Raw genomic sequence first — 26773 nt, forward strand, 5'->3', positions numbered from 1 at the left:
TTGGGTTAATTGATGCGAATCCTGGGGAATTTAACTTGGGTTCTTTGTCTTAACAGGCAAGTGCCTCAACTGCTAAGCCATCTCTCTATCCCTAAATTTTCAAGGTAGGGTTTTACTCTAACCCAGGCTGACCTCTGGAGTGTTAGGATTAAAGGCGTGTGCCACCACACCTGGCTACTCCCCCCCCCCCCCCTTTTATGGTCTCACACATCAGCACAGGCTGATCTGGAATTTACTATATAGTCTCAGGGTAGCCTTGAAGTCACAGCCATCTTCCTATCTCTGCCTTTGGAGTACTGGGTGTAAAGGTGTGCACCACTATGCCCAGCTACTACTTACTTTTTGAAAAAAAGATTATTTAATTTTTTTATTTAAGAGAGAGAAAGAGGTAGAGAGAGAGAGAATGAATGGTTGTTGCAGTCAGGATCACATTGTTGGTAGAAATCACCCAACCAAGAGCAGTTTGTGGTAAAAGGGTTTATTTTGCCATTTAGGCTCAAGGGGGAAGTTCCATGAAGGTAGGGAGAACGATGGCATGAGCATAGGGTGGACATCACCACCTGGCCAACATAAGGTTGACAATAGCAGCAGGAGAGTACACCAAACACTGGCTACAATATCCGTAAGCTTAATATGTAAAAAATGGATGCATATGTTATATTAATAATGGATAAAATTAATATTTACTTTGTTATTTATTTTTTCAGAGAGTATTATTTCAGTATAGAAAATTTGGAACGGGACTTCTTTCTTCGGAGAAAGATGGATATACAAGGTTTCTTGCCTATTTCCCTGATTGCTGGTTTTCACCGTGTTCAGGCCCTTACCACAAACCTTAATCTAATCGTAGAAGTAAGTACTACTTGATAATCTTGTGAACTTGAAAGTGCTCTAAACAATAAAATGTGAAGAAAAAAGGAAAGTGTGCCAAGTATGGTATGGTTTGCCTGTAGTTATTATGAAGCAGAGGCAGGAAGTTGAAGAACAGCCTATGCTGTTCCTGTCTCTATCAACTTCCCGCCCTCCTCCTGCCCTGTGAGGGAAAAAAATAACCAGTCATGGAGGCTCAGCCTACCTAGGAGATTGGTAGAGGATATGAGTTCTGAAATCACCCTGGGCAGTTGTCATCTCTATTTTTTTTATTGACAACTTCCACAATTGTAAGCATCCCATGGTAATTCCCGCCATCTCTCTACTTTCCCCTTTGAAACTCTACTCTCTATCATATGCTTTCAAGCAGTCTATATTTTTTTTTGATGATCTTTTCCTTCTATTATGATGGTCATGTATAGGTAGTGTCAGGCACTGTGAGGTCATGGATAAATGGGAAAAAACTGTAGGTTGTGGTGGCACATGCTTCTTTTATCCCAGTACTTGCGAGACAAAGTTAGGTGGATCACTGTGTTCCAGACCATCCTGAGACTGCATAGTGAATTCCAGGTCAGCCAGGGCTAGAGTGTGATCTTACTTCGAAAAACAAATGAGGAGAAAGATGAACTACCAATCTATTTTTAGAAACTTATAGGTTTTGCAGTCTGGAAAGGTTAATTTATTTTTTTATTTTATTTTTTCAACTTTTTATTAACAACTTCCATAAGTTTCAAAAATATGCCATGGTAATACCCTCCCATCCCCTAACATCCCCTTTGTAACTCCATTCTCCATCATATCCCCGCCCCATCTCAAGCAGTCTCTCTTTTATTTTGATGTCATGATCTTTTCCTCCTCTTATGATGGTCCTGTGTAAGTAGTGTCAGGCACTGTGAGGTCATGGATATCCAGGCCATTTTATGTCTGGGGGTAGCACGTTGTAATGAGTCCTACCCTTCCTTTGGCTCTTACATTCTTCCTGTGTTAGACCCTGAGTTGAAGGTGTGTGTGACAGAGATATTACAGTACTGAGCACTCCCCCCCTGGAGCTGCTGCAATTGAACTCCAGATACATGTGTCACCTGACTTACATGGATACGGGGGTATTGAACATGGGTCCTTTGGCTTTGCAGGCAAGGGTGTTAACCACTCAGCCATGTCTCCAGCCCAGCAGTGTGGTTTTGGAACTCCTCTTGGTTTGCTCAGTGGTTAAAAGTTAAATGCCTATATAGCCTGACAGCGAATGTTTGTTTTCTGACTATCCACATAAAAACAGATGCACAAGGTGGTACATGCACATGTATCTGAAGGTCATTTTTAGTTGCAGAAATCCCTGGTATTCCCATAGTTTCTCTTTCTCTCAAATAGATACATAAAAATATTTTCAGTATTTTCCTTTTTCATTGTTTCAAGATAAGGTCTCACTTTACTTGTCCATTCTTACTTGGAATTCACTATGTGGTCTCAGGGTAGCCTTAAACTCATAGAGATCCTCCTAACTCTGCCTCCTGAGTGCTGGGATTAAAGGTATGTGCCACTATGCCTGGCTTTTTTTTTTTTTAAAAAAAACTGTTTATTCACAGCCTTTATTCATAGATGCATTTGGGTTTTTTTTTTTGTTTGTTTGTTTGTTTTTCGAGGTAGGGTTTCACTCTAGCCCAGGCTGACCTGGAATTCACTATGGAATCTCAGGGTGGCCTCGAACTCATGGCGATCCTCCTACCTCTGCCTCCTGAGTGACATTTTGGTTTTTGAGACAGGGTCTTGCAATGTTGTCCTTGATGGTTAGGAACTATATAAACTAGGCTGACCCCAGACTTGCTGCAGTCTTCTTGCACCTGCCTCGTGAGTGCAAGGATTGTGGCATGTACCACTATGTCTGTCAGATTTGTTGTGTTCTTTATGAATTCCTGAGTATTTTTTAGAATCAGAAACTCTAACACGTTGGCAAACTTGAGATTTCTAAATTTTAGGTTTTTCAGAGTCAGTTAAACTTGACTTAAATTTGTCTTGTTAGGCACTGAAGGATAGCACAGAAGTGGAAATTGTGGATGAGAAAATGAGAAAAAAGATAGACCCAGAAAAATGGCCAATACCTACCCCTCCACCACGGAATGTGTCACAAACAGACTTCTCTCAACTGATTGATTGTCCAGAGTTCATACCAGGCCAAGCCTTTGGCTCACATGCAGGTAACTGCTTTTCTTTTAGAGACTCAAGAACTTGGCAGTGTGCTGCTTGATCCAGTTTACTTATTTTGTTTATTTAGCTTTTGTGGTAAATTTAAGGTAACTAAAAGACTTTTTTTTTCCTCGTGTTTTTTGAGGAAGGGTTTTACTCTAGCCCAGGCTGACTTGGAATTTACTGTGTAGTCTTAAGGTGGCCTCGAACTCACGGCAATCCTCCTAACTCTGTCTTCCTTCCTAGTGTTGGAATTAAAGGTGTGCGCCACCACATCCGGCCTAAAATACATTTGATGCTCATTTCTATTCATATTCCTTCCACACTGAGCTATGATTCAGTGGTAAAGCTTTCTTACATTTTTTCTTCTTAAATTATGTGTCACATTTTTTACAACTTTTGCCTGTCAGATTGAAGTTTCATAACCTTCCTGTTCTGTTACTTAGTCTTGACAAGAGAAGGTCAACATATCCCATCATAAAAGTCGGTTTCTTAAGTGTGATTGTTTCTACTTTCTAAAGTCTTCCATAGACCAAAATTAGTATTAAGATTCTTTTTTTTTGCTTGAATCATTATTAAGATTCCCTCTTGGGAAAAATATGTGTGCTTAAACATTTCAGTCAGGGTGATGATCTACTGATGCTCTTGGATGTCATTTGATTGGACTATGAAGTGGAGTAGGTGACTCACTGAAATGCCATTGTGCATATATGAGCTCAAACCATGCTGCAGACGTGAATCTACCACATTGTCGTCTCTGCAAGAGTGTCTGCTCTCAACCCCAGAGACGGCCAGCATCACAACGGAGAGAACCACCTTAATAATTCCGACGTGAGACAAACCACAGGACTGCCCATTTTGTGTTATTAGCTGAAGCTATGAGTCATTCATGGTGCAAACATTATTTATTTTCATTGTGGAAATACTGCAACATTCTGTCTTCTGTATTTTGGCATATGTGCATGTGCCCAGATCAATAAAGTAGAAGAGAGAGAATTGAGTAGCATTTTCCACAATGTTAGGTCATTTGATATTTGACTTATTCTTTAATTTAGTAGTATTCATTGAATAACTCAAATGTTGTCAGGACACTACACACGGACTATGTGGTTTTATTAATGTGGACATCTAAGAGATACTACATTTAAGAAATGAATAAAAGTATTTTCCCTTATGCTTCAAATTTTGTATTTTTGACACTTTGTTTGAGAAATGCTCGCTCTACAAAATAAATCCGTTTTTAATTGCTGCTTACCAGGTACTTTTTGGCCTCAGAAATGAGAAAGGTAACTCATACATACAAGGGCTTAAGGTTTTGGAGTGTCAGGCCTGGCACATTATAGTTTGTAGGCCTTTGGAAATGGTTTATGGAGGAATATGGAAGAGTTAGGAGTTGTATGCAGTGCCTTATAGACAATGCTTGTTGGACTGTGGAATCCCAATGTGCCAATAAAAACTTAGACAGTAACTGCTTATAAAGTTTAAGAATGGAACAAGAACTTTACTGGGAGCTGGTCAAAAGACCATGTGTAATTCTGGCAAAGAATCTGCATTCTAATTTGAATTAGGCTACATTCAGAGGTAATTTATGATTTGTTTGGCAGAATAAATTTCAAGATAGCATTGCATTTGAGATGTGTCATGATGATTGCTCACTGTGCTTATTCAGATCCATAGTAAGAGCAGAAAGATAAGAACCATGTGCAATTGAAAAATGATTAGCAAATTTAAAGTTGCAGATAATGAAGGGGTAGACAAAGCACCTGTAATTATTGGCTAGCACCATTAAAAAGAAAATTCACATTTTCCACTAAGTGAATAGAAAACCTACTTTGAAGTCAAGACCTGTAGAGGGCTGCAGCTTGTGAAAATGCTAATCCATTTGAAAAGAAAGAGATGGAACTGCGACTGTCACTCAGGGGTTTCTCAGCCTTGGAAAACATCCTCCCCGGAAAGTGTTTTTATAGATTTTGCAGCCAAGGTGCCTAGATGCCACCTACACCTGTGGTAGGATTGAGCCAGACTACATCTTGAGTTAGCAGCAGTATTTATCAGCATTATCTATGTGGTACTTGCTTCGCAGTCATGCAAGATACAAGAGTTACAGGGTCATGGAAGCTGGCACCAAGGATCCAGAAAGCTTCTGAGCCCAGGTATATGGTGGCATGGTCAGATTCCCTGCAAAGAAGGCCCTAAGATGCCATGCTTTAAGACCTGAAGGTGAAACTTAAAAAGCATTGGAGGTCTAAGGCTCTTGAAGATGCCAGGACTGGAACAAATGCTAAGGAAAGCTGTAGGAAATGGAGCCATCCGAATACAGGCAGTATGTGCTGCATGTGGCCGAATCATTTGGTAGGCTGTTCAAGCCCATTGAAGCCCAGACAAGACCTCAAGCCCCATAGATATGGGACATGGAGCTGCATTGTTTAGTGTTTGAACTGTTGGATTTAGGTCTTCTGATCTTTCCTCACTATATTCCTATTCTCTTTTGGAATGGGAATGTTTACTTAGGGCCACTATATATTGGTAGTGTGTAGCTTGTTTTTTGATTTTATAGGAGCTCACAGTTAAGAGTTTGTGTTACATCTCAGAAGAGACTTTGAACTTTTGAACAGTGTTTGGACTCCTAAAACCATGGAGTCTTGCATTTGCATTATGAGATGGCCATAAGCTCATAGAATAAGGATTTAAATGATACATTTCAGTTTAACTTTAACAAAGATGTGAAATGTAATAGTTAAATTTCATTGTCAACTTTACTAGATTTTTGAACCACCTAGGGCACAATCCCCCTTCTGAGAGGGCAATTCCAGAGAGATTTAAATGTGAGCAGGTACCAAGACTGAAAAATGGGGATAAAGGAAACAGGAAAGCCTGTTGAGTACCAGCATTCATCTCTGTTTCCTGACCACAGATCCAGTGTGACCAGCCACCTCATGCTCCCATCACCATGCCTTCCCTGCCATGATGGACAGTAGTCCTCAAACCGTGAGCCAAAAATCAAACCTTTATCCTTAAGTTGATTCTTGCAAAGTATTAGGATTTTGATGGTGGACAGTATCAGTTTTATCTCCTGATTCTCATCAACCCTCTGCAGTTAACAACTTGGGCACATATTTTTAAAATAGAAGAAAAGCGATACTGTTTTAGCTTTAGTTTTTTAAAAAAAATATTTAATAAATGATTGTATAAGTCAGATTTATTTATTGTATAAACTTGTGGTCCAAAATGACATTTTTAACCATCTTAATAGTCATTTGGTAAGTTGGATAATGTAGAAAAAGAGAAAGCTATGATTGGCCAGTCAAGTTATACTGTCTGTTCATTAATCATTTGCACATTATTAATAAAATTACAAGATAAAGTACGAAAGTTGTACATTTGTGTTTTTTAATGCACACGTCTGCATAAACAAGTAGATGTACACGAGAGTTACATGTCAGGTTTTTTAGATTATTCATGAGAAAGGACATGATAAATGAAGAAGATAAATGAATGTTCTTAGAATGCTGATTCACAATAAGTCATAGAAATAATTATGAAAGATACCTTTCCCCATGAATTTCTAGATTCCTGACATTGTCATTCCACTGTTTCTTAAGGATACCTATTGTCCTAAAATTAATGAAGTATTTTGTTAGCAGGTTTTCTTAATGTGCCCATAGAATGAACTAGTGATACTTCATTTTTAATATTTTTACATAATTTATCATTTTCTTTGTTTCTACCATATGCATAGAAGTGAAATCTCACATTTGTTCATTCATTATGCCTTTAATTTATCAAGTATTTTAGCTTCCTTCATGTAACATTCACTCAGTAACATTTTCTTTGTTCTTTATTTGAAAGTGACACACAAAGAAAGAGGCTGAGAGAATGGGTGAACCAGGGTATCCAGCTACTGCAAATGAACTCCAGATGCATGCACCCCTTTGTGCATCTGGTTTATGTGCATCCTGGGGAATCAAGCCTCACACTGGAGTCCTATGCTTCACAAGCAAGCACTTCACCACTAAGCCATCTCTTTAGCCCCACTTAGCAACATTTTCAATGAGTTAAAGTAATGATGTTAAGAATTTGTGGTATATGAGATGAAGAGATGGCTCAATGGGTAAGGCGCTTGCCTGCAAATATTATATTATATATGTGTATATGTGTGTGTAGACATATATATATGTGTGTGTGTACATATATATATGTGCACACACACATGTAATCGTAGGTTTACAGAAGGTTGCAGTATGTCCTTTTTAAGGAATTGTCTATATTGTTTATATTGCATCTTTTGACACAATCGTGAAATTTACCCTAATACATTTAACTGAGGAAACAATTTGGACTTAATAGGATATATAATTATTTTGAGCTGAACTAAAAATAAGTAAGTGGAAAGACCTTTTAAATTCAAATAATTTTTTTCTTTTCTTTTTTACAAATTAGGGTCTCACCCTAGTCCAGGTTGACTGGAATTCATCATGTAGTCTCAGGGTAACCTCGAACTCACAGTGATCCTCCTACCTCTGCTTCCTGTGTGTTGGGATTAATGGTGTGTGCTACCATGCCCAACTTCAGTTTTTTCCCCCCCTGTGGTAGGGTCTCACTCTAGCTAAAGCTGACCTGGAATTCATAATGTAATCTCACAGTGGCCTTGAACTCATGGTGATCCTCCTACCTCTGCCTCCTGAGTGTTGCAATTAAAGGCATGTGCCACCACTCTTGCTCGAACTGATATTACATGTATAAGTCACGAATATAAATGGGCACACTGCATTTAGTGTGAATAACCATGTTAAGCAAAGGAATTAAGAAAAGCAGGAGTAACAGCTGTGATAGTTTAGATCCTAGTCAAACAGGAACATTTACCTTGAATGTACTATATATTTATATATGCATCATGGAGAAAGAGAATTGGCATGTCAGGACCTCTAGTCACTGCATATGAACTCCAGTCGCATGTGCCACCATGTGCATCTGGCTTACATGCCACCTGGAGAATCAAACCTGGGTCCTTCGTCTTCGCCGACATGTGCCTTAACCACTAAGCTATCTTTCCAGCCCAATACTGTGTATCTCAGGTACTTGTGGCTTAATTAATAGCATTTAAGGTTTTATAATATTGATTTACAATTTCACAAATAACTCGGTTCCTAACTACATTCACTATCTAAATTTGTGACTTACACTTACATTCATGAGAAATTGGTGTGAATGTGATAGCCTCTATAAGTATTGGTGACATTTATTTAATGGAATGAATCTTCTTTCTTACTTATATTTAAAAATTACTGGAAAGGTTTTAGAATTTATTTTTGTGGAAAAAATGTGAATCCATAGTAAGGTCAAAATTGAAATGTGCTTTATAGGTAAGTAGCACTATTATTTTAACTGCAGACCTGATTTAAAATTTTAGAGTCTGCACCAAATTCTCCAAGAATTGGAAGCACATTGAGTCCAAAGAAGAATACAGAAACAAAAAATCTCCAAGCAATGTTTAGAGGGTTGTCAACCAGTTTACCTGAATTGGACTCAGAACCATGGATAGAAGTTAAAAAGAGGCACCGTCCATCCCCAATGAAACTAAGGGTAAGTTGTTAGAAACCAAGTGAAATAGTGTATACATTGGTTAGAGTGCAAGAGGAGTTTTCTGTTTGTCAGATACATAATAAAAATATAGAAGGTTTTAAAAAATGTTATTGATTTGTTTGCAAGTAGAGAGACAGAAAGAGAATGGATATGCTGGGGTCTTCAGCTGCTTCAGACAAACTCCAGTTGCTCCACATTGTGTACCTGGCTTTATGTGGGTCCTGGGAATTGAACCCAGGTTGTTAGGGTTTGCAGACCAATTCCTTTACTACTGTGAAATCTGCATAGCCTTTTTGATGGTTTTAAACATTGAAAATTTATTGGTAGCATAGATGTGGAAAATGAATTTTGAAAAATATTTCATTGTTCTTGAGGTAAATTCTCACCCTGGCTGACTTGGAATTTGTAGTTCCAGGTTAGCCTCAAACGCACAGCAATCCTTCTGCCTCTGTTTCCTGAGTGTTTAATGTGTGTGCTACCACTTTCATTGAATGACAGTTTTGTGTCTGTTTTTGAGATTTACATTTTCTTTTTTTAATTTCTTCATGAGAGAGAGGGCCTCTGACACCTGCAATTGAACTCCAGACATGTTGCCACTTTGTGCTTCCGGCTTACATGGGTTCTCGGGAGTTGAACTGGGTCCTTAGGCTTCCCAAACAAGTGCCTTAACCACTAAGCCATCTCTCTGGCACCATTTCTTTTTATTGTCTTTTTTTTTTTGAGATAGGGTTTTACTCTAGCCCAGGGTGATCTACAATTGACTATGTATCTCAGGGTGGCCGGGAACACATGGTTATCTTCCTACCTCTGGCTCCCAAGTACTGGGATTAAGGGCATGCTTCACCATGCCCAGTCCATTTCAGAGATTGGGTCTCACTCTAGCTCAGGCTGACCTGAACCTCTGTAGTCCCAGGCTGGCCTTGAACTCACAGCCTTCCTCGTACATCAGCCTCCCAAAGTTCTTTTTTTTTTTTTTTTTTTTTTAGGAGGCAGAATCTCATTTAGCACTGACTAACCCAGAACTTTAACTCTGTAGTTTAGGGTGGAGTTCAACTCAGAGCAATCCTCCTGTCTCAGCTTCCTGAGTGGCCAATGTGAGAATTGTTTTCTTTTTTTTTTTCTAACATTCTCTCACTCTCTGTCTCTCTCTTTTTTAAAATATTTTTTTGTTCATTTTTATTTATTTGAGAGTGACAGAGACAGAAAGAGGCAGATGGGGGGGGGGAGAGAATGGGCGCGCCAGGGCTTCCAGCCACTGCAAACGAACTCCAGACGCATGCACCCCTTTGTGCATCTGGCTAACGTGGGTCCTGGAGAATCGAGCCTCGAACTGGGGTCTTCAGGCTTTACTGGCAAGCGCTTAACCGCTAAGCTATCTCTCCAGCCCAAGAATTGTTTTCTTGTGAGTCAGATGGATATGACTATAAAAGGTAATAGGAAAGAATCTTGGGCTGGACTGTTGGTAGATATAATCATATTGAACTAAATGGATGCGTAGAAGTAAAACCAGGGAAACTTTAAAAAAATTGTTTATTTATTTGAGAGCGACAAAGAGAAAGGCAGATAGAGAGAATGGGTATGCCAAGGCCACTGCAAATGAACTAAAGATGCATGCACCCCCTTGTGCATCTGGCTTACGTGGGTCCTGGGGAATTTGAGCTTCAAACCAGGGTCCTTTGGCTTCACAGGCAAGCACTTAACTGCTAAGCCATCTCTCCGGTTCCACATGCACGTATCTATCTGTACTGTTTAAACCAGGGAAACTTTAATAGTACAGGTAGATATATGCACGTGTAACTAACTTGTCTGATACCGTGCTATATAGTCCTGTGAGGTGCTTACATTGGGAGATTTCTGTAAAGAATATATGTGATTTATTATTCCATTTTTGTTTAATTTGTTTATTCATTTACTAATTTGACAGAGAAAGTGTGTGTGGGGGGGATTGGGCATGACAGGGCCTCTAATCACTGCAAACAAACTCCAGATGCATGCGCTACTTTGTGCATCTGGCTTACATGGGTACTGGGGAATCTAACCTGGCTCCTTAACACTTAACTGCTAAGCTGTCTCCAGATATATTTTTATATTTTATATTTTCAAGCTAGGTTCTAACTCTAGCCCAGTCTGACTTGGTTTTCATTATATAGTTTCAGGTTGGGTTTGAATTCATGGCCTTTGCTCCTACCTCTTCCTGTGCTGTGATTTAAGGTCATACGGCCACACCTGGCCATTCACTATTTCTTCTTTCCCATTTTCTTTTCTTTTTTAACTGTTTTATTGAGAGCTTCCATAATTATAGACAATAAACGAATATAATTCCATCTTCACCCTCACTTTCCCCTTCATAAGTCCACACTCCATCATATCCTCACCCCCTCTCAATTAGTGTGTCTTTTATTTTGATGTCATTATCTTTTCCTCCTATTATGAGGGTCTTGTGTTGGTAGTGCCAGGCACTGGACGGTCATGGATATCCAGGTCATTTTGTGTCTGGAAGATTGCATTGTAAGCATTCTTACCCTTCCTTTCATCCACTACCTCTTCTGCCTTGGAAGGTGTGATAGAGATGTCTCAGAGCTGATCACTCAACTGTCACCTCTATTTAGCACTATGGTGCCTTTTGAGTCTTCCCAGAGGTCAGTACCATCTGAAAAGAGAAACTTCTCTAACCAAAAGTGAAAGTAGCATTAATATATTGGTATACACATAGGGCAGTTTGGTGAGTATAATGCATACATTTAGCCAGTCAGCAGGGGTTAATTCCCTAGGGCTCATTACCTCCCCTGTTACAGGTTTTCAGTACCGGGCATGTATTCCCTCCCGTAGGAGAAAATGAGAAAGTGGCTGATTTCCCCCATAATAGACATGCCACTATTACAGCAGTTGGCACATTTGGCCTGGCTGGCCACCCTTAAGACTTGAAATGTCACCACTGTTTACTACTTCTTTCTCTCATAGGGCTGCATGCAGCATAGCTTTTCCCAACTTTGTCAGCTGATCCATAGGGGGAGGTTTTCAGCTTAGCTTCAGCTTGATTTTTCAGTGACTTGTAGCCCAAGCATGTAGGCTCTCCAGCAATAGGGTCTTAAAACTGCTTATTCTTCAGTAGTAGGGTCATCTATTGCTGGTTAGAAACCAAGAGCCTTGGCAATGACCTATTATGCTTTGGGGGTATCCTCCCTGGCTAGTAACTCACTGGAAACTATCCCATCTCTGACACTGAAATTTTGCTAGGAACAATCTATGGCTTTTGGGTGTGCCATTTTCCAAAGAAATAGGTTTACATATGGCTTATTCATAACATTTTAAATTTTGATTAACTCTCCTCCTTAATTCCTTCTATTTTTAAAAAATATATTATTATTTTCACAATTTTTATTAACATTTTCCATAATTATAAAAAATATCCCATGGTAATACCTCCCCCCACACAGTTTCCCCTTTAAAATTCCATTCTCCATCATATTACCTCCCCATCTCAATCATTCTCCTTACATGTATACAATACCAACCTTCCTCCCTTCTTTTCTCTTCCCTTTATATCTCCTTTTTAATTTACTGGCCTCTGCTACTAAGTATTTTCCTTCTCCCACAAAAGCCTAATCATCCGTAGCTAGGATCCACATATGAGAGAGAACATGTGGCGCTTGGCTTTCTGGGCCTGGGTTACCTCACTTAGTATAATCCTTTCCAGATCCATCCATTAAAAATATTTTTTATTTATTATTTGAGAGAGAGATGCAGACAGAAAAAGAGAGGAACAGATACAGACAATGGGGACTCCATGGTCTGTAACCAATGCAAATGAATTCCGGTTGCATGTGTCACCTTGTGCATTTGGCTTTACATGAGTACTGGGAAATCATACCTGGGTCTTTGGGCTTTGCAGACAAGTGCCTTAACCACTGCAGCCTCTCCAGCACCACTCTGGTCTTTTGTGCATAGGGGATTTTTTTTTTTGCCTCTTCTTGTGAGTGTATGTGCCTTCACTAAAGCCTTTTTACCTGTGAAGATTTCCTTCTCAAAATGGGAAAGGAAGTCAGTTCTTCTTTGGCTCAAGTATTTTAGTTGGCTTCCTCCCTACATCTTTTAAAAATTTTATTATTATTATTATGTTTGGTTTTTTGAGGTAGGGTCTCACCCCAGCCCAGGCTATGTAGTCTCAGGGTGGTCTCTTAATGGTGTAGCCCAGGTTGACCATGAATTCACAATGTAGTCTCAGGTTGGCCTTGAACTCATTGCAATCCTCTCCTTATTATAAACCTCATAGTCCATTTCAGAGTCCAGTTTTCAGTTTTCTGCTTAAATAGAATGAGATCCCAAATGTTGGTGTTCACAGGGCCTCCCTGACATAATTCCTGCATCAGTATGGTCTGTGTTTGTGTTATATTCATGTTTGTTTCCAGATGTGTGCACCCCATGCACATGTTTACAGAGAAGAATATCAATGTTTTCATCACTCTTCCATGTACTTCCTTAAGACAAGTCTCTTACTGAATCTGGACCTGTTTTTTTTTTTTCCTCTTGGTTTTTCTAGGTAGGATTTCGCTCTAGTGCAGGCTAACCTGGAATTTATTATGTAATCTCAGGGTGTCCTCAAACTCACAGCAATCCTACTTTTCCCTCCTGAGTGCTAGGGTTAAAGGCATGTGCCCCCACACCTGGCCTGGACCTGTTTATTTATTTATTTATATATATATATATATATATATATATATATATATATATATATATATATATATATGTAACTTATTTATTAGAGATAGAGAGAAAGAGGCACATATAGAGAAAGAATGGGCACACTGTTTCATCTCCTGTCCCAGGCTGTTCGCTCACATGGGGCCAAAGCTGAAGTGCACCAGGCTGAGCAGATGTCTTGGGAGCAAAGTGACTTCAGTCCAGTGACCTCAGTGATCAATGCTAAGAGCATCCTCTCAGGTGACCAGAATGTAAGTAGTGCCTCTGACTTTGTACCTGTGCAGTGCTGTCTGTTTACCTATCTCTTACCTGTTTACCTTACTCTCACTTCCTTCTTGAAAAAAAAAATTGTTATTTGAGAGAGCAAGAGAAGGAAACAGGCAGAAAGAGAGAGAATGGGCACACCAGGGCCTCCAGCCACTGCAAATGAATTCCAGTTGCATGTGCCACCTTGTACATCTAGCTTACATGGGTCCTGGGGAATCGAACCTGTTTGACCTGTTTATTATAGTCAGGCTAGCTGACCAGTAAGCCCCATTGATTCTCCTTTCTCTGCTTTGTGTGAGTTTGGGATTATAGATTTGTGTGAGAATGACGAGTTTTAGGTGGGTTTTGGACATCATACTCAGGTCTTGAGCCCCCAAGTGCCTCATGCTTATGTGGCATGTACTCTTACCCACTGAGCCATGTCTCCAGCTCCAACATGATTTGCTTTTCTTACAACTGTGTGTGAATGTACAATTATCTTAAAAGAAATAGTTTACTAGAACATGGAAAAGGTGCCACCCAGACGATTCATGCCTTGAACGTAAGCTGTTTCCTGACAGCTTGGGTCTTTAACAGTACCCACGCCCCCACTCACTAAAGTAGCTGTCAAAACCATACACAGTGGCTCCTAGCATAGGCAAATGTACACTAGAGAGGCAATGTCAAGAGCTCCCACTTTTTCATTGGGAACTGTGCTGACATCCTTTCAGTCTTCCTCCTCCATGCTTTCATTTCTGAGATACTGTCCTGTAGATCATTTGTCACTCCTTTTGTTATAGAGCTTACCTTCAATGCTGAGAGCAAGAGAGATAGAGAGAAGCAAGACAGACAGAGCGAGAATGGGTGCACCAAAACCTGTAGCCACTGCCGACAAACTCCAGACGCATGTGCCCCTTGTGTATCTGGCTAACATGGGTCCTGGGGAATCGGACCTGGGCCCTTTGACTTCGCAGGCAAATAACTTAACTGCTCGGGCATCTCTCCAACCCCACTGAATGTTTTTAAAGCAAAGTTTAAAAAACTGAATTTAAAGTTGCTTAGACTAAACCTTTGAAATTGGAAGTATTACATAAATGACTACAGTATATGCATTTCTCATTGCTGACACGGACACTTGACCAAAAGCATATACCTCCTCCCTCTGTCTCTTGAGTCCTGGGATTAAAGGCATGAGCCCCCACACCCAACTTAAAAGATTTATTTTTATTTATTTGAGACAGGGGAGGGTGTGAGGGGGAGAGAGAAAGTGTAAAAATGGGCGTGCCAGGGCCTCTGGCCACTGCAAATGAACTTTAGACACATGTGCATCTGGCTTACCTGGGTCCTGGAGGATCAAGCCTGGGTCTGTAGGCTTTGCAGGAATGTGCCTTAACTGCTTAACCATCATATCCCATCTTCCTCTCCATCAGTCTGTCTTTTATTTTGATGTCATGACCTTTTCCTCCTAGTATGATGGTCTTGTGTACATAGAGTGTCAGGTGCTGTGAGGTCATGGATATCCAGGCCATTTTGTGTCTGGAGGAGCATGTTGTAAGGAATCATACACTTCTTTTGGCTCTTACATTCTTTCTGCCACCTTCTTCACAATGTACCCCTAGCCTTGGGTCCATAATGCCTTCTGAGTTGTTCCAAGGGCACTGCCATCTGAAAAGAGAAGGTTCTCTACTAAAAGTGAGAGTAGCATCAATATAAACTTATGAACATTAAGAGAAGTGCTTACTGGGCAGTTTGAGGATAGTATACATTTAACCAGGGAGCAGCAGATGTTACATGTGGTTGGTTTCCACCATAATAGACATGCCACTATTTCTACTGATGGCTATCTTCACTGGTGATTTCTCTCTCTCCCATTGAATGGCATGCAGCATGGCTTTTTCCAGCTTTCTGTCAGCTGGTCTACATAGAAAAGGTTTTCAGCTCCGCTTCAGCAAGGTTTCTCAGTGACCTTGTAGCCCAAGTATGTGGAGTGTTCAGCAATAGGGTCTTACCATCTATTCCTGGTAGGAAACCAAGGGCTTCGTCACCTAAAACATGAGTCTTCTTGACAAATCGAGTACTTTCTTTACAAAATAATTCCTGGGATTATAGTTGGGTACAGATGTTACAGTTTCTTATTCTCAGATAAAGGATCAGACTGATCATTCTGTACTCTGTTGTTAGTTTTCCAAATACTTATTTCAATTGATATCCCATAGTCCATTCCTGCTCTTTGTACCTTTCTGTTTCAGAGCTTTCTAGGACCTGAGTGAGGAGTGCCTTCTCTGTGGTTTATTTATTTATTTTGCTTTTTGAGGTAGGGTCTTACTGTAGCCCAGGCTGATCTGGAACTTACTTTATAGTATCATGGTGGTGTTTTAAGATAAAAGGGTCACACTAGAAAAGCTTCTAATTGTGGTTGTCTTGTGGGCCAATAAGACCCTCGGTCTTTGCTTTCTCAAGTGTTAGATGAAACAGTTCCGGGTTATGGAAAATCTAAGAAACATTCCAACTTTAAGGAAGTCTGTTATGTAATTCTCCTTTTACTCTACATTGTGTTTTCTTTCATCAATAACTTTCTACTTATATGGGCATAAGTCTAATGCTTAATTTTCTTTTAGAATTTGACTGCTATAACTGGTCATTGAACATACAAATATTGATACTACCTACTTTATAACCCTGTTATATGAAATTTGTCCTAAAAGTCTTAGAAAAGCTTTATGTAGAAAAAAATGTAAAAACAAAGAAAATGAAGTTTTACATAAATACGCCTTTTTTTTTCTTTAGGAATCAGTTCCTGTCCCTGAAGAGGCATCAAACCAACTAAATCTTCAAAAAGAACCAGAAATTTATTTTTTATTTGATGAAGAGATGGAGCTGATAGAAAAGGAGAGAAACACATTTAGTGATTGGTCTGATAATGATTCAGATTATGAAATTGATGACCAAGATTTAAACAAGATTTTGATTGTAACTCAGATACCACCTTATATGAGAATACATTCAGGAGGAGATCAAACAGGCACCCTTACATCTCAGTCAACAATTACCTCAGAACTTGCTAAGGTTATCAATGATGGCTTATATTATTATGAACAAGATCTTTGGATGGAAGATGAAAACATACAAACAGCTGTAAAGGTAATAGTCTCTGGTTAACATCTTTTCTGGTGATTTGTTTGATTGTATGATACTATTTCTATTTTCTTAAACTTGAGAATTTATTTCAAGAAAATTTGAATATAAATAATTTATATCTAAGCTGAAAAAATCCTGGAATGATTGATAGTCATGAGCTGTGGAATTTTAAGTGGGTATCAGTAGATAAAATTAGGCTCTTACTGACTACATCCTTTGCTTTTTTCAGGTGAAATAATTCTTGTCACATGAATGAGTTTTTTAAGTTCTTTTAATTTTTTGAGGTAGGGTCTGACTCTAGCCCAGGCTGACCTGGAACTCACTGTATATTCTCAGGTTGGCCTCGAACTCATGGCAATCCTACTACCTCTGCCTCCCAAGTGATGGGATTAAAGTTGTTCGCCCCACGTCTGGCTGGGTGGTTTTTTAAATTTTGTTTTTGTTTGTTTTGTTTTGCCTATGTAGTCTCAGGTGGCTTCAAACTCACGGTGGTCTTCCTACCTCTTCTTCCCAACTGCTGGGATTAAAGATGTGAGCCACCACGCCCATCTATGTGAGCTTACTTGATGTGCTTTTTCTTTACCTGGATGAGCCCTGATGTAAGGGCTCTTAGCTTTGAAGTAGCCTCTTTTGTCTTTTCTTAGTCTGGAGTACACTCTCTAACAATAGAAATGGCATGGGCAAAGCACAAAAGATTAAGATAGCTGGTTGTCTTTGGTGGTAACGATACTACTTGAGCCTTGTGTCTTTTTTTTTTTTTTTTTTTTTGTGTTTAGAGGTAGGGTCTCACTAGTACAGACTGACCTTGAATTCACTATGGAGTCTCAGGGTGTCCTCGAATTTATGTAATCCTCCTACGTCTTCCTCCAGGTGCTGGGATTAAAGGCATGTGCCACAACGCCTGGCAGCCTTGTGTCTTTTTTAAAGAAATAGTGTTTTTTAATATGTTATTTATTTATTTTGTGAGACAGCAGCAGAGACATATGTAGATACAGAGAGAATGGAGAAAGATAATGGGTGCTTCAGAGCCTGTACTCTAGCCACTGCAAACAAACTCCAGACACATGTGCCAGTTTGTGCATCTGTCTTCTGTGGGTCCTGTGGGCAATCAAACCTGGTTCCTTAGGCTATGCAGGCAAGTGCCTTAACTGATAAGTCATCTATCCAGCCTTTTTGTCATTTTTTGTTTTTGTTTTTTGAGGTAGTGTCTCACTCTGGTCCAGGCTGACCATGTAGTCTCAGGGTTGCCTTGAACTCACGGCAGTCCTCCTACCTCAGCCTCCTGAGTGCTGGGAATAAAGTTGTATGCCACTACGCCCGGCCCTTTTGTCATTTTTTAATCTATTTCATTTCACCCCAGATTTTGACTGTTGCCCTAATTACTAAGGTCAAATAAAAGAGCATATATACATTTCTTTAAACTATAATGGTATAGGTAGAGATTCAGTAGGACTACTCAGCATCCAAAGTGAATGACGAGTTACAATTACCGCCTACCCCCATAAGCAAATGCAGACCATTTTGAAAAATCCGTCACTCAAAACCATTTTATAGGGCGACAGCAGCTCACAAAGTTAATCACACAAGGAAACATGAGAATGAGCAAAAATAATATGAAGATCATGCCTTAAAATAATCAAGAGAATGTAATAATTAAACATGGAATTCCTAATTTTATTGTGTTTAAAGAAATAAAACCTGTGCAGAGAAGAGCCTCCAGAGAATTAGCATAGAAACCAACTAGCAGCCCAACTGGCTTTGCAGTGACAGGCAAAGTGATCTAAAAGTTGTATGAAAATGTGAGTGACCCAGAATAGGTGGGCCTGGGTATAGCTCATGAGAAGAATGCATGCCTATTATTTTTTTTTTCTTTTAACCCTTTTTTTTTTTTTTTTTGGTTTTTCGAGGTAGGGTTTCACTCTGGCTCAGGCTGACCTGGAATTTACTGTGTAGTCTCAGGGTGGCCTGTGGTCCTCCTACCTCTGCCTCCCAAGTGCTGGGATTAACAGCATGCGCCACCATATCTGCCTTCCTCTTGTATTATTAATTTTTTTTATTTTTGACACATTCCATACTTACAGATGATAAATCATGATTATATTATTTTGGGATTTTTTTGGTGGTTTTTCATTGTAGGGTCTTGCTCTTTGTGAGGGGGAAAGGGGAGAGGGCAGGGAATTATCATGGGTTACTGTCCATAATTATGGAAATAAAATTTTGTTTTTGAGGTAGGGTCTCACTCTAGCTCAGGCTGACCTGGAATTCACAATGTAGTCTCAGGGTTATCTCAACTCAAGGCAATCCTCCTGCCTCTGTCTCCTGAGTGCTGGGATTGAAGGCATGTGCCACCATGCCTGGTTTTAATTTTTTTTTTTTTAAAGCCAGGTCTCACTCTAGTCCGGGATGGCCTCCAACTCATGTTAATCCTCCTTCTCATGACTTTGGAGTATTAGGATTAAAGTTATGCACCATCACCATATGCAGTTTGAGTTAGAGCTTTTGTGGAATCTTACTGCCTTGATTATTCAGTTTTCTTGTGTTTTTGTGTTGTGATTTGTGCATTTCTAGATTTGGCTAGTTCTTCTAGTTTTATTTGGAGATCTTAGCAGTCTTCTGTTTAGGGCTCAATACCAAATTCTTCTTTTTGGAGAAAATAAAATAAACGGCTGTAATAGCAACAACACCGAATGAAACATGATATAGAAGTACACCTAAAATTTATTAATGCTCAGAGTGTCAGTTACTTTCTCATTGCTGTGAACAAATAATCTAGTTTACAGTCTGTCATGGTAGACATTAGCATAATCCCATTAGCATCACCTCTGATTTCTCAGTGGAAACCCCAAAAGATAAAAGGGCTTGGAATGGATTCCTACCTAAGCTACTCTACCCAGCAAAAGTATCCCTCATAATAGACAGTGAAAAGAAAACTTTGCATGAAAAAAGTCAACTCTGAGCTGGGTGTGGTGGCACCCGTCATTAATCCAAGCACTTGGGAGGTAGAGTTAGGTGTGGTGGTGCAGGCCTTTAATCCCAACATTTGGGAGGCAGAGGTAGGAGGATTGCCATGAGTTCAAGCCCACCCTGAGACTATCTAGTGAATTCTAGCTCATCCTGGACTAGAGTGAAACCCTGCCTTGAACCTTTCCCCTCAAAAGAAAAGTCAATTCTTGGTTATATGACCACACAACCAAAACATTTCAGGGAGTACTCCATACAGAAGAGTCAAACAACAAATCTCAAGAGCCAAGAAGATCATAATAACCATAATGGGACTAGGCTCAAAAAAATACAAACACAGGAAAGAACCAAACCCTATAAAAACAAAAATACCATCATGACAGGGATTAAATCAAATCTCACAGTTGTAATCTTAGTTTTTTTTTTTTTTTTTTTTTTTTTTGGTTTATTATTTGAGAGTGACAGAGAGAAAGAGGCAGAGAGAGCATGCTAGGGGCCTTCAGCAACTGCAAACTAATTCCAGAAGCATGAGCCACCTTGGGCATCTGGCTTATGTGGGTCCTAGGAAATCATGCCTTGAACCAGTGTCCTAACCTTCACAGGCAAGCACTTTACCACTAAGCCATCTCTTCAGCCCTGTAATCTTAAATTTTAATGGCCTTAACTCACCCATAAAAAGACAAGGTAACAGGATAGATCAAAAAAAGGGACCCTTTTATCTGCTGTCTTCAAGAAATACACCTCATCAGTAAAGACAGACAACTCCTCAGGGTAAAAAGATGGAAAATGACATCCCAAGCAAATGGAAACAAGGAAAAAGCAGATGTTGCTATATTAATATCTGATAAAATTGATTTCAAACCAAAAGTAGTGAAAAAAAGAAAAAAACATTTACTCATCAAGGCAGTGATCTAACATGAGAACATCACAATCATAAATCTATATGTGCCAAACACATGTGCACCACAGTTTATAAAACAAAACCTACCTGACAACAAAACAGAAATAAACACCAACACCATCACAGTTGGAGATTCAATACTCCAGTATCAACAAATAGACAGATCATCCAAGCAGAAAACACCATAGAAGAGAAATAGAATCCATCCCAGAGGGCTCCAGATGGAAAGAAGTATTCAAGATCTGTGCAGAAATTAATGAAATGTTAACTAAGAAAACAATTTTTAAAAATCAATGAAATGAAGAGCTGGGTCTTTGTAAAAATAAGATTGATACACCCCTGGCCAATTTGATCAAACAGAAAAAAGTCTGAAATTAATAAAATCAGAAATGAAAAAGATCTACAGACATCAATGAAAGTGGAAGAATCTTATGGATATACATCCAAAACCTCTACTCCATAAAATTTGATAATCTGGAAGAAATCAATGAATTCCTAGACAAATAGCATCTGCCAAAACTAAGCTCAGTGCAGATTAATCTCCTTACACTATCACATCCATGTTGATTGAAAAGATAATTAAAAACCTCCCCCAAAAGAAAAGTCCAGGACCGGATGGCTTATTGGCCGAATTCTATGAAAACCTCTTTGAAGAACTGAAGCCCTCTTTCTCAAGTGGTTTCTCATAATTGGAAAACAGGGAATGCTCAACAACTCCTTTTTTGAAGTTAACATCCTAATACCAAAATCAGACAGAGATGAATAAGTAAAGAAAACCATAGGCCTATATCTCTGATGAACTTAGATACAAAGATCCTAAATACAATCTTCAATAACAATTTAAAAACACACAAAGTATTAACCACCTTGATCAAGCAGGATTCACTCCAGGGATGCAGGGATGTTTCAACATACATAAATCAGTCAATGTGATACATTACATAAAGTTAATTGCAAGAACCGTGCGAGCATTTCAGTAGATGAAAGAAATGATAAAAACTCATGGACTTCACATTGTAAATGGAACAAGACAGAGATGCCCACTCTTGCCACTACTTTCCACATAGTGCTAGAAGTCCTAGCCCAGGCAGTAAGACACTAGATACAAATTGGTAAGGAAGAAGTCTAGTTAAGTCTTTTTGGTTTTTCGAGGTAGGGTCTCACTCTGTTCCTGGCTGACCTGGAATTAACTCTGTAGTCTCAGGGTGGCCTCGAACTCACTGCGATCCTCCTACCTCTGCCTCCCAAGTGCTGGGATTAAAGGCGTGCGCCACCACGCCAGGCTTAGTTAAGTCTTATTTGCAGATGACATAATCTTATATAAATGACCCAAAAGTCTCCATCTCAAAACTTCTAAAGGTGATTATTTCCTTCAGTAACGTGGCATGATACAAAATCAGTAACCTTTCTATATGTAGTATACAACTATACAGCAAAATATGTCAGCAAGGCTGTCCCATTTTCAATAGCAACAAAAAAATTACATACTTTGCAATAACTAACCAAGGATGTGAATGTCTTATGTAATGAAAACATAAACTCAAGAAAGAAATCAAGGACTTGAGAAGATGGAAAGACCTCCCATGTACCTGGATCGGTAGAAACAACATTGTGTAAAAGGCAGTACTACCAAAAGTAATACATAGATATAATGCAATACCAATAAAAATTCCAATATCATTATTCAGAGAGATGAAATAATTCTCAAAATTCATATGGAATGGCAGCAGGCCTTGGATATTGAAAGATATCTTAAGCAAAACACACACACAAGAAACAAAACAAAAAACCTGTTGAGCTGTCTTACCTGATCTAAAGCTATATTGTAAAGCCATAGTAGCAAAAACAGCATGGTATTGGCATAAAAACCAACAGAACAAAACTAAAGACTCACAACTTAAAATTAACTATAGCTACCTGATCTTTCTTTTTCCCTCAATTTTCATTAACATTTCCCATGATTATAAAAAATATACCATGGCCGGGCGTGGTGGCGCACGCCTTTAATCCCAGCACTCGGGAGGCAGAGGTAGGAGGATCGCCATGAGTTCAAGGCCACCCTGAGATGACAGAGTTAATTCCAGGTCAGCCTGGACCAGAGTGAGACCCTACCTTGAAAAACCAAAAAAAAAAAAAAAAAAAAAAAAAATATATATATATATATATATATATATACATATATATATGTATATATATATACATACACACACACACACACACCATGGCAATACCCCCCCTACATTCCCCTTTGAACTTCCATTCTCCATCATTTCCCCTCCCCATCTCAATCAGTCTGTCTTTTATTTTGATGTCATGATCTTTTCCTCCTCTTATGATGGTCTTGTGCAGGTAGTGTCAGGCATGGTGAGGTCATGGATATGCAGGCCATTTTGTGTCTGGAAGAGCATGTTGTAAAGAGTCCTACCCTTCATTTGGCTCTTACATTCTTTCCAGCACTATGATACCTTCTGAGCCATCCCAAGGTCACTGCCATCTGAAAAGAGAAGATTCTGTGCCCAAAGTGAGAGAAGTGTTAATATGAGTATAAATATTAAGAGAAGTGCTTACTGGGCAGTTTGATAAGCATAGTATATACACTTATCCAGACATCAGCAGATGTTATACCCCTAGGGCTCATGACTGCCTCTGTTTTAAGTTTTCAGTATCAGTGTTGTATGCCTCCCCTCGCCCCATGGAGTGGGCCTCCAGTCCAGTTGAAGGGGAGTTGATTTCCACCATCACAGATGTGTCACTGTTGCACCCTTTGGCTCATTTGGTCTGGCTGGCCAATTATAAGGCTTGCAGTGTCCACTGTTGAGTATCTTTGCCACCTATTCTTCTGTTAGAAGCCTTATATCTAGAATCTACAAAGAACTCAAAAAACTAAACAATAAAAAATATCAACCCACTTCAAAAAGGGGCAGATAGAACCAAATAGGGAGTTTTCAGAGGAGGAATTACAAATGGCTAACACACTTTTAAGAAAATATTCAACATCTATTAGGGACATGCAAATTAAAACAACCATGAGATTCCACCTAAGGATGGCAATCATTAAAAAAGTCTGTAAATAGCCGGGCGTGGTGGTGCATGCCTTTAATCCCAGCACTCGCGATGCAGGGGTAGGAGGATTGCTGTGAGTTTGAGGCCACCCTGAGACTCCATAGTTAATTCCATGTTAGCCTGGGTTAGAGTGAGACCCCATCTCGAAAAACAAAACAAAACAAAATTTAAAAAAACATTTGTAAATGACAACTGTTGGTGAGGATGTGGGGAAAGAGAAACCCTCATCCACTGTTGGGAATGTAAAGTTGTACAACCACTATGGAAATCAATATGGAGATTCCTGAACAGGATGGACAGATAGCTACCAATAGAATCAGCTATTTCTTTACTGGGCATTTATTAAGTGCTCCATGTAACAATACAGAGATATATGCTCAGTCATAGTTATAGCTGCTCAATTTATAATAGCTAAGAACTAGAATCAACCCAGATGTATATCATTGGGTGGCTGGATATTGAAGATGTGATACATTCATACAGTGGAATTGTACTCAGCAGTAAGAAAAAGTGATACAATGAAATTTGTAGAAAAATGAAATGACTTGGCACACTCACACAATCACAGAAAGACAAATGCCTCATGGCGTCACTTATCGTTGGTTCCTAACTTGTACTTGTTTGAGTTGCTGACATACGACAACTCATGGTCCAGACCATAGGGATGGAAGGGTTTAAAGGAGGAGAAGGGGAGAAACAAACAAAACTAAAATTTAAATGTTCTGGTGCCATAGAAACCTTTTTAGTTGAAGATAGCCTACAAGATATATAACCCTCAAAAGGTGTTAAGTGTGGAGTACCTGAAAAGTAGGGCCCTGGAGAGGGTGGGATGAAGCCTAAGCTTAAAAGTTTTTTTTCTGTCTTTGGCCTGGAACTCCCAGTACCAGAGATTGGTTGCTACCCACATTGAGCTGTTGATTGGAGAGATCCTTGAGGTCCCCACATCAAGACAGGTTTCTGTCAAAGCACTTAATTAACTGCCTGAGGTAAAAGTTAGGACCCTATTTCTGAAGACACCATATGCTGCTGACATAACAGTGTTGGAAAGTGTTGCATGAGCTACTGGGGAAGGTGAGTAACCAGAGGTCTAAGCTACTCAGAAGCAAACACCCTGCCAGGATGTACATCCAGTGCAGTAGTGGCACACAGCCTCAGTGGGTAACCAATAGCTTTCTGATTGATTGACTATGAGATCCGCTCAGTGTTAAGGAACCCATATCTGGAATTGGGAACCAGATCAGAATCCTGTGGAGATAAAGGTTATGTTCTCTAGTGTCAAGCTCACACTAGAATAAAAGAGGCTAAAAGAGGCCTACATACATTAAATTCACCTGAAATTAATACTTATCCCATTAAAGCTATGCTGACTTCACTCTCTGTTGGAGAATCTATTCTTCTTTTTCAGAAGGTAGCAAGACCGGAGGAGATAAACTACCCCTTGCACTTCAGCCAAACCACAGCTGAATCCACAGAGGCATTGGGGAGATGAGTAAGAGTGGTGCTTCCACCCTGAACCTGATAATCAGTGCCAAGTTGTAGGAGACAGACGCTGAGGGTACTCAACACCTGCCAAAGCAAAGATCCAGAGACTCCTAAGAGCTCATCACTGAAGTAGAATTAAAACTCATTTACCATGCCTCAGAGAATTTTGCAGAAGAGGAGGCAGAGCCACTATAAGAGCTACAGGTTGAGACATCATACCCAGAGGCTTTCTCTTGCCCCCCGCCCCCAGAACTGATTGCTGCTCCCACCACACATAATCCACCACCCCATAGGGAATACCTGAAACCCCAGTGAGGAGGGTCCTGAATGGAACAGGGGCAGGGACAAGGAAAAGTTGGTACCAACACATGATATATCCATATAAAATATGTTGTTAATAAAAAACTTCAAAATACTACTGAAGTACAGTAGTAAGGATAAAAGGACACATGGGGAGGGGAATGTTTGGAACAGCTTCTTTCTGGGTTCTTTACACTTGGAGTCTGGAGTCGGCTAGGTGAATCTAGGAAGTGGGAGTCAGTGAATCAGAGGATTCTTTTCTTTTCCACATGTATGGTATGCTCAGTCTGCACTGGACTGGAAGTGTTATATGTCCACCAGAGCTGTCTTCACTTGAGTAGCATCTGTTCATGTTCCAGGGGCCTCAGCTGCCTACACTTAAGGTTTGCAATCTGTGATCCAGGCTGCTGCTTTCATCCCCTGAGACTCCCCAGTTCATACATCTGGCATGACAAATATTACAGCTTTGGAGATCTCCTAAGTATGTTGGGAGTGAGAGAAGCAATAACAGCCCTGAGAGTGTTACAGGCAGATCATATGCATCCAAAAATATGTCATTTGGTGTTTATTTTCCAACTTATTAGAATATAAGTTTTGTGCCAGGTGTTGTGGCACATCCCTTTAATCCCAGTACTCAAGAGGTAGAGATAGAATGGTCACTGTCAGGCTAGCCTGAGACTACATAGTGGCATGTTTTAAAAAATATTCCATAATTTTCCCCTGAATTTCATTAATATATGTTGCAATTTCTCCCTCTTCATTATTTACTTGAGAGCGAGGGAAAGAAGCAGAGAGATAGAGCAAGCATTCCAGGGCCTCTAGCTACTTCAAATGAACTCCAGACATGTGTCGCCTTTTGGATCTGGTTTACTTAGGCACTGGGCAGTTGAACTTGGGTCCTTAGGCTTTGCAGGCAAGTACTTTAACTGCTAAGCCATGTCTCCAACCCTTCATCTGTAATTTTATTGATTTGGGTCTTTTATTGTTTGTTTGGCTAAGAAAGGTTTGTTGATCTTTTTCTTTCCACAAAAAAATATTTATTTACTTGAGAGGGAGGAAGAATGGGTGTGCCAGGGCCTCAGTCACTTCAAAGAATCTCCAGATGCATGCACCAGCTTGTGCACCTGGCTTACATGGGTCCTGGGGAATTGAACCTTGGTACTTTGGCTTTACAGCCAAGTGCCTTAATTGCTAACCCATCTCTCCAGCTCCTCAATCTTATCTTTTTTTTTTTTTTTTTTTTGACGTAGGTTCTTGCTCTAGCCCTGAGTGCTATGTTAAAGATGTGTAACCTGGAATTTACTAGGAGTCTCAGGGTACCCTGGAACTCAGTGATGCTCCCACCTC

General features: G+C 39.7%; 1 protein-coding gene across 9 annotated transcripts in view; it reads left to right on the forward strand.

Annotated features, from left to right (window-relative positions):
* Positions 1-26773, forward strand: part of Larp1b (La ribonucleoprotein 1B) — a 122698-nt gene that overhangs the window by 32685 nt on the left and 63240 nt on the right. For 6 of the 9 annotated variants that reach the window (XM_045131652.1, XM_045131654.1, XM_045131656.1 and 3 more), the window contains exons 8-12: positions 708-852; positions 2888-3062; positions 8462-8634; positions 13461-13586; positions 16369-16722. In XM_045131652.1, the coding sequence (XP_044987587.1) occupies positions 708-852; positions 2888-3062; positions 8462-8634; positions 13461-13586; positions 16369-16722 (973 nt within the window). Of the gene's footprint in view, positions 1-707; positions 853-2887; positions 3063-3671; positions 4653-5965; positions 6184-8461; positions 8635-13460; positions 13587-16368; positions 16723-26773 lie in introns of those variants that run through there. The other 3 variants (XM_045131653.1, XM_045131659.1, XM_045131658.1) reach the window with 3 other exon arrangements.

Source organism: Jaculus jaculus, chromosome 12 (assembly GCF_020740685.1).
Source record: "Jaculus jaculus isolate mJacJac1 chromosome 12, mJacJac1.mat.Y.cur, whole genome shotgun sequence".
Taxonomy (NCBI): domain Eukaryota; kingdom Metazoa; phylum Chordata; class Mammalia; order Rodentia; family Dipodidae; genus Jaculus; species Jaculus jaculus.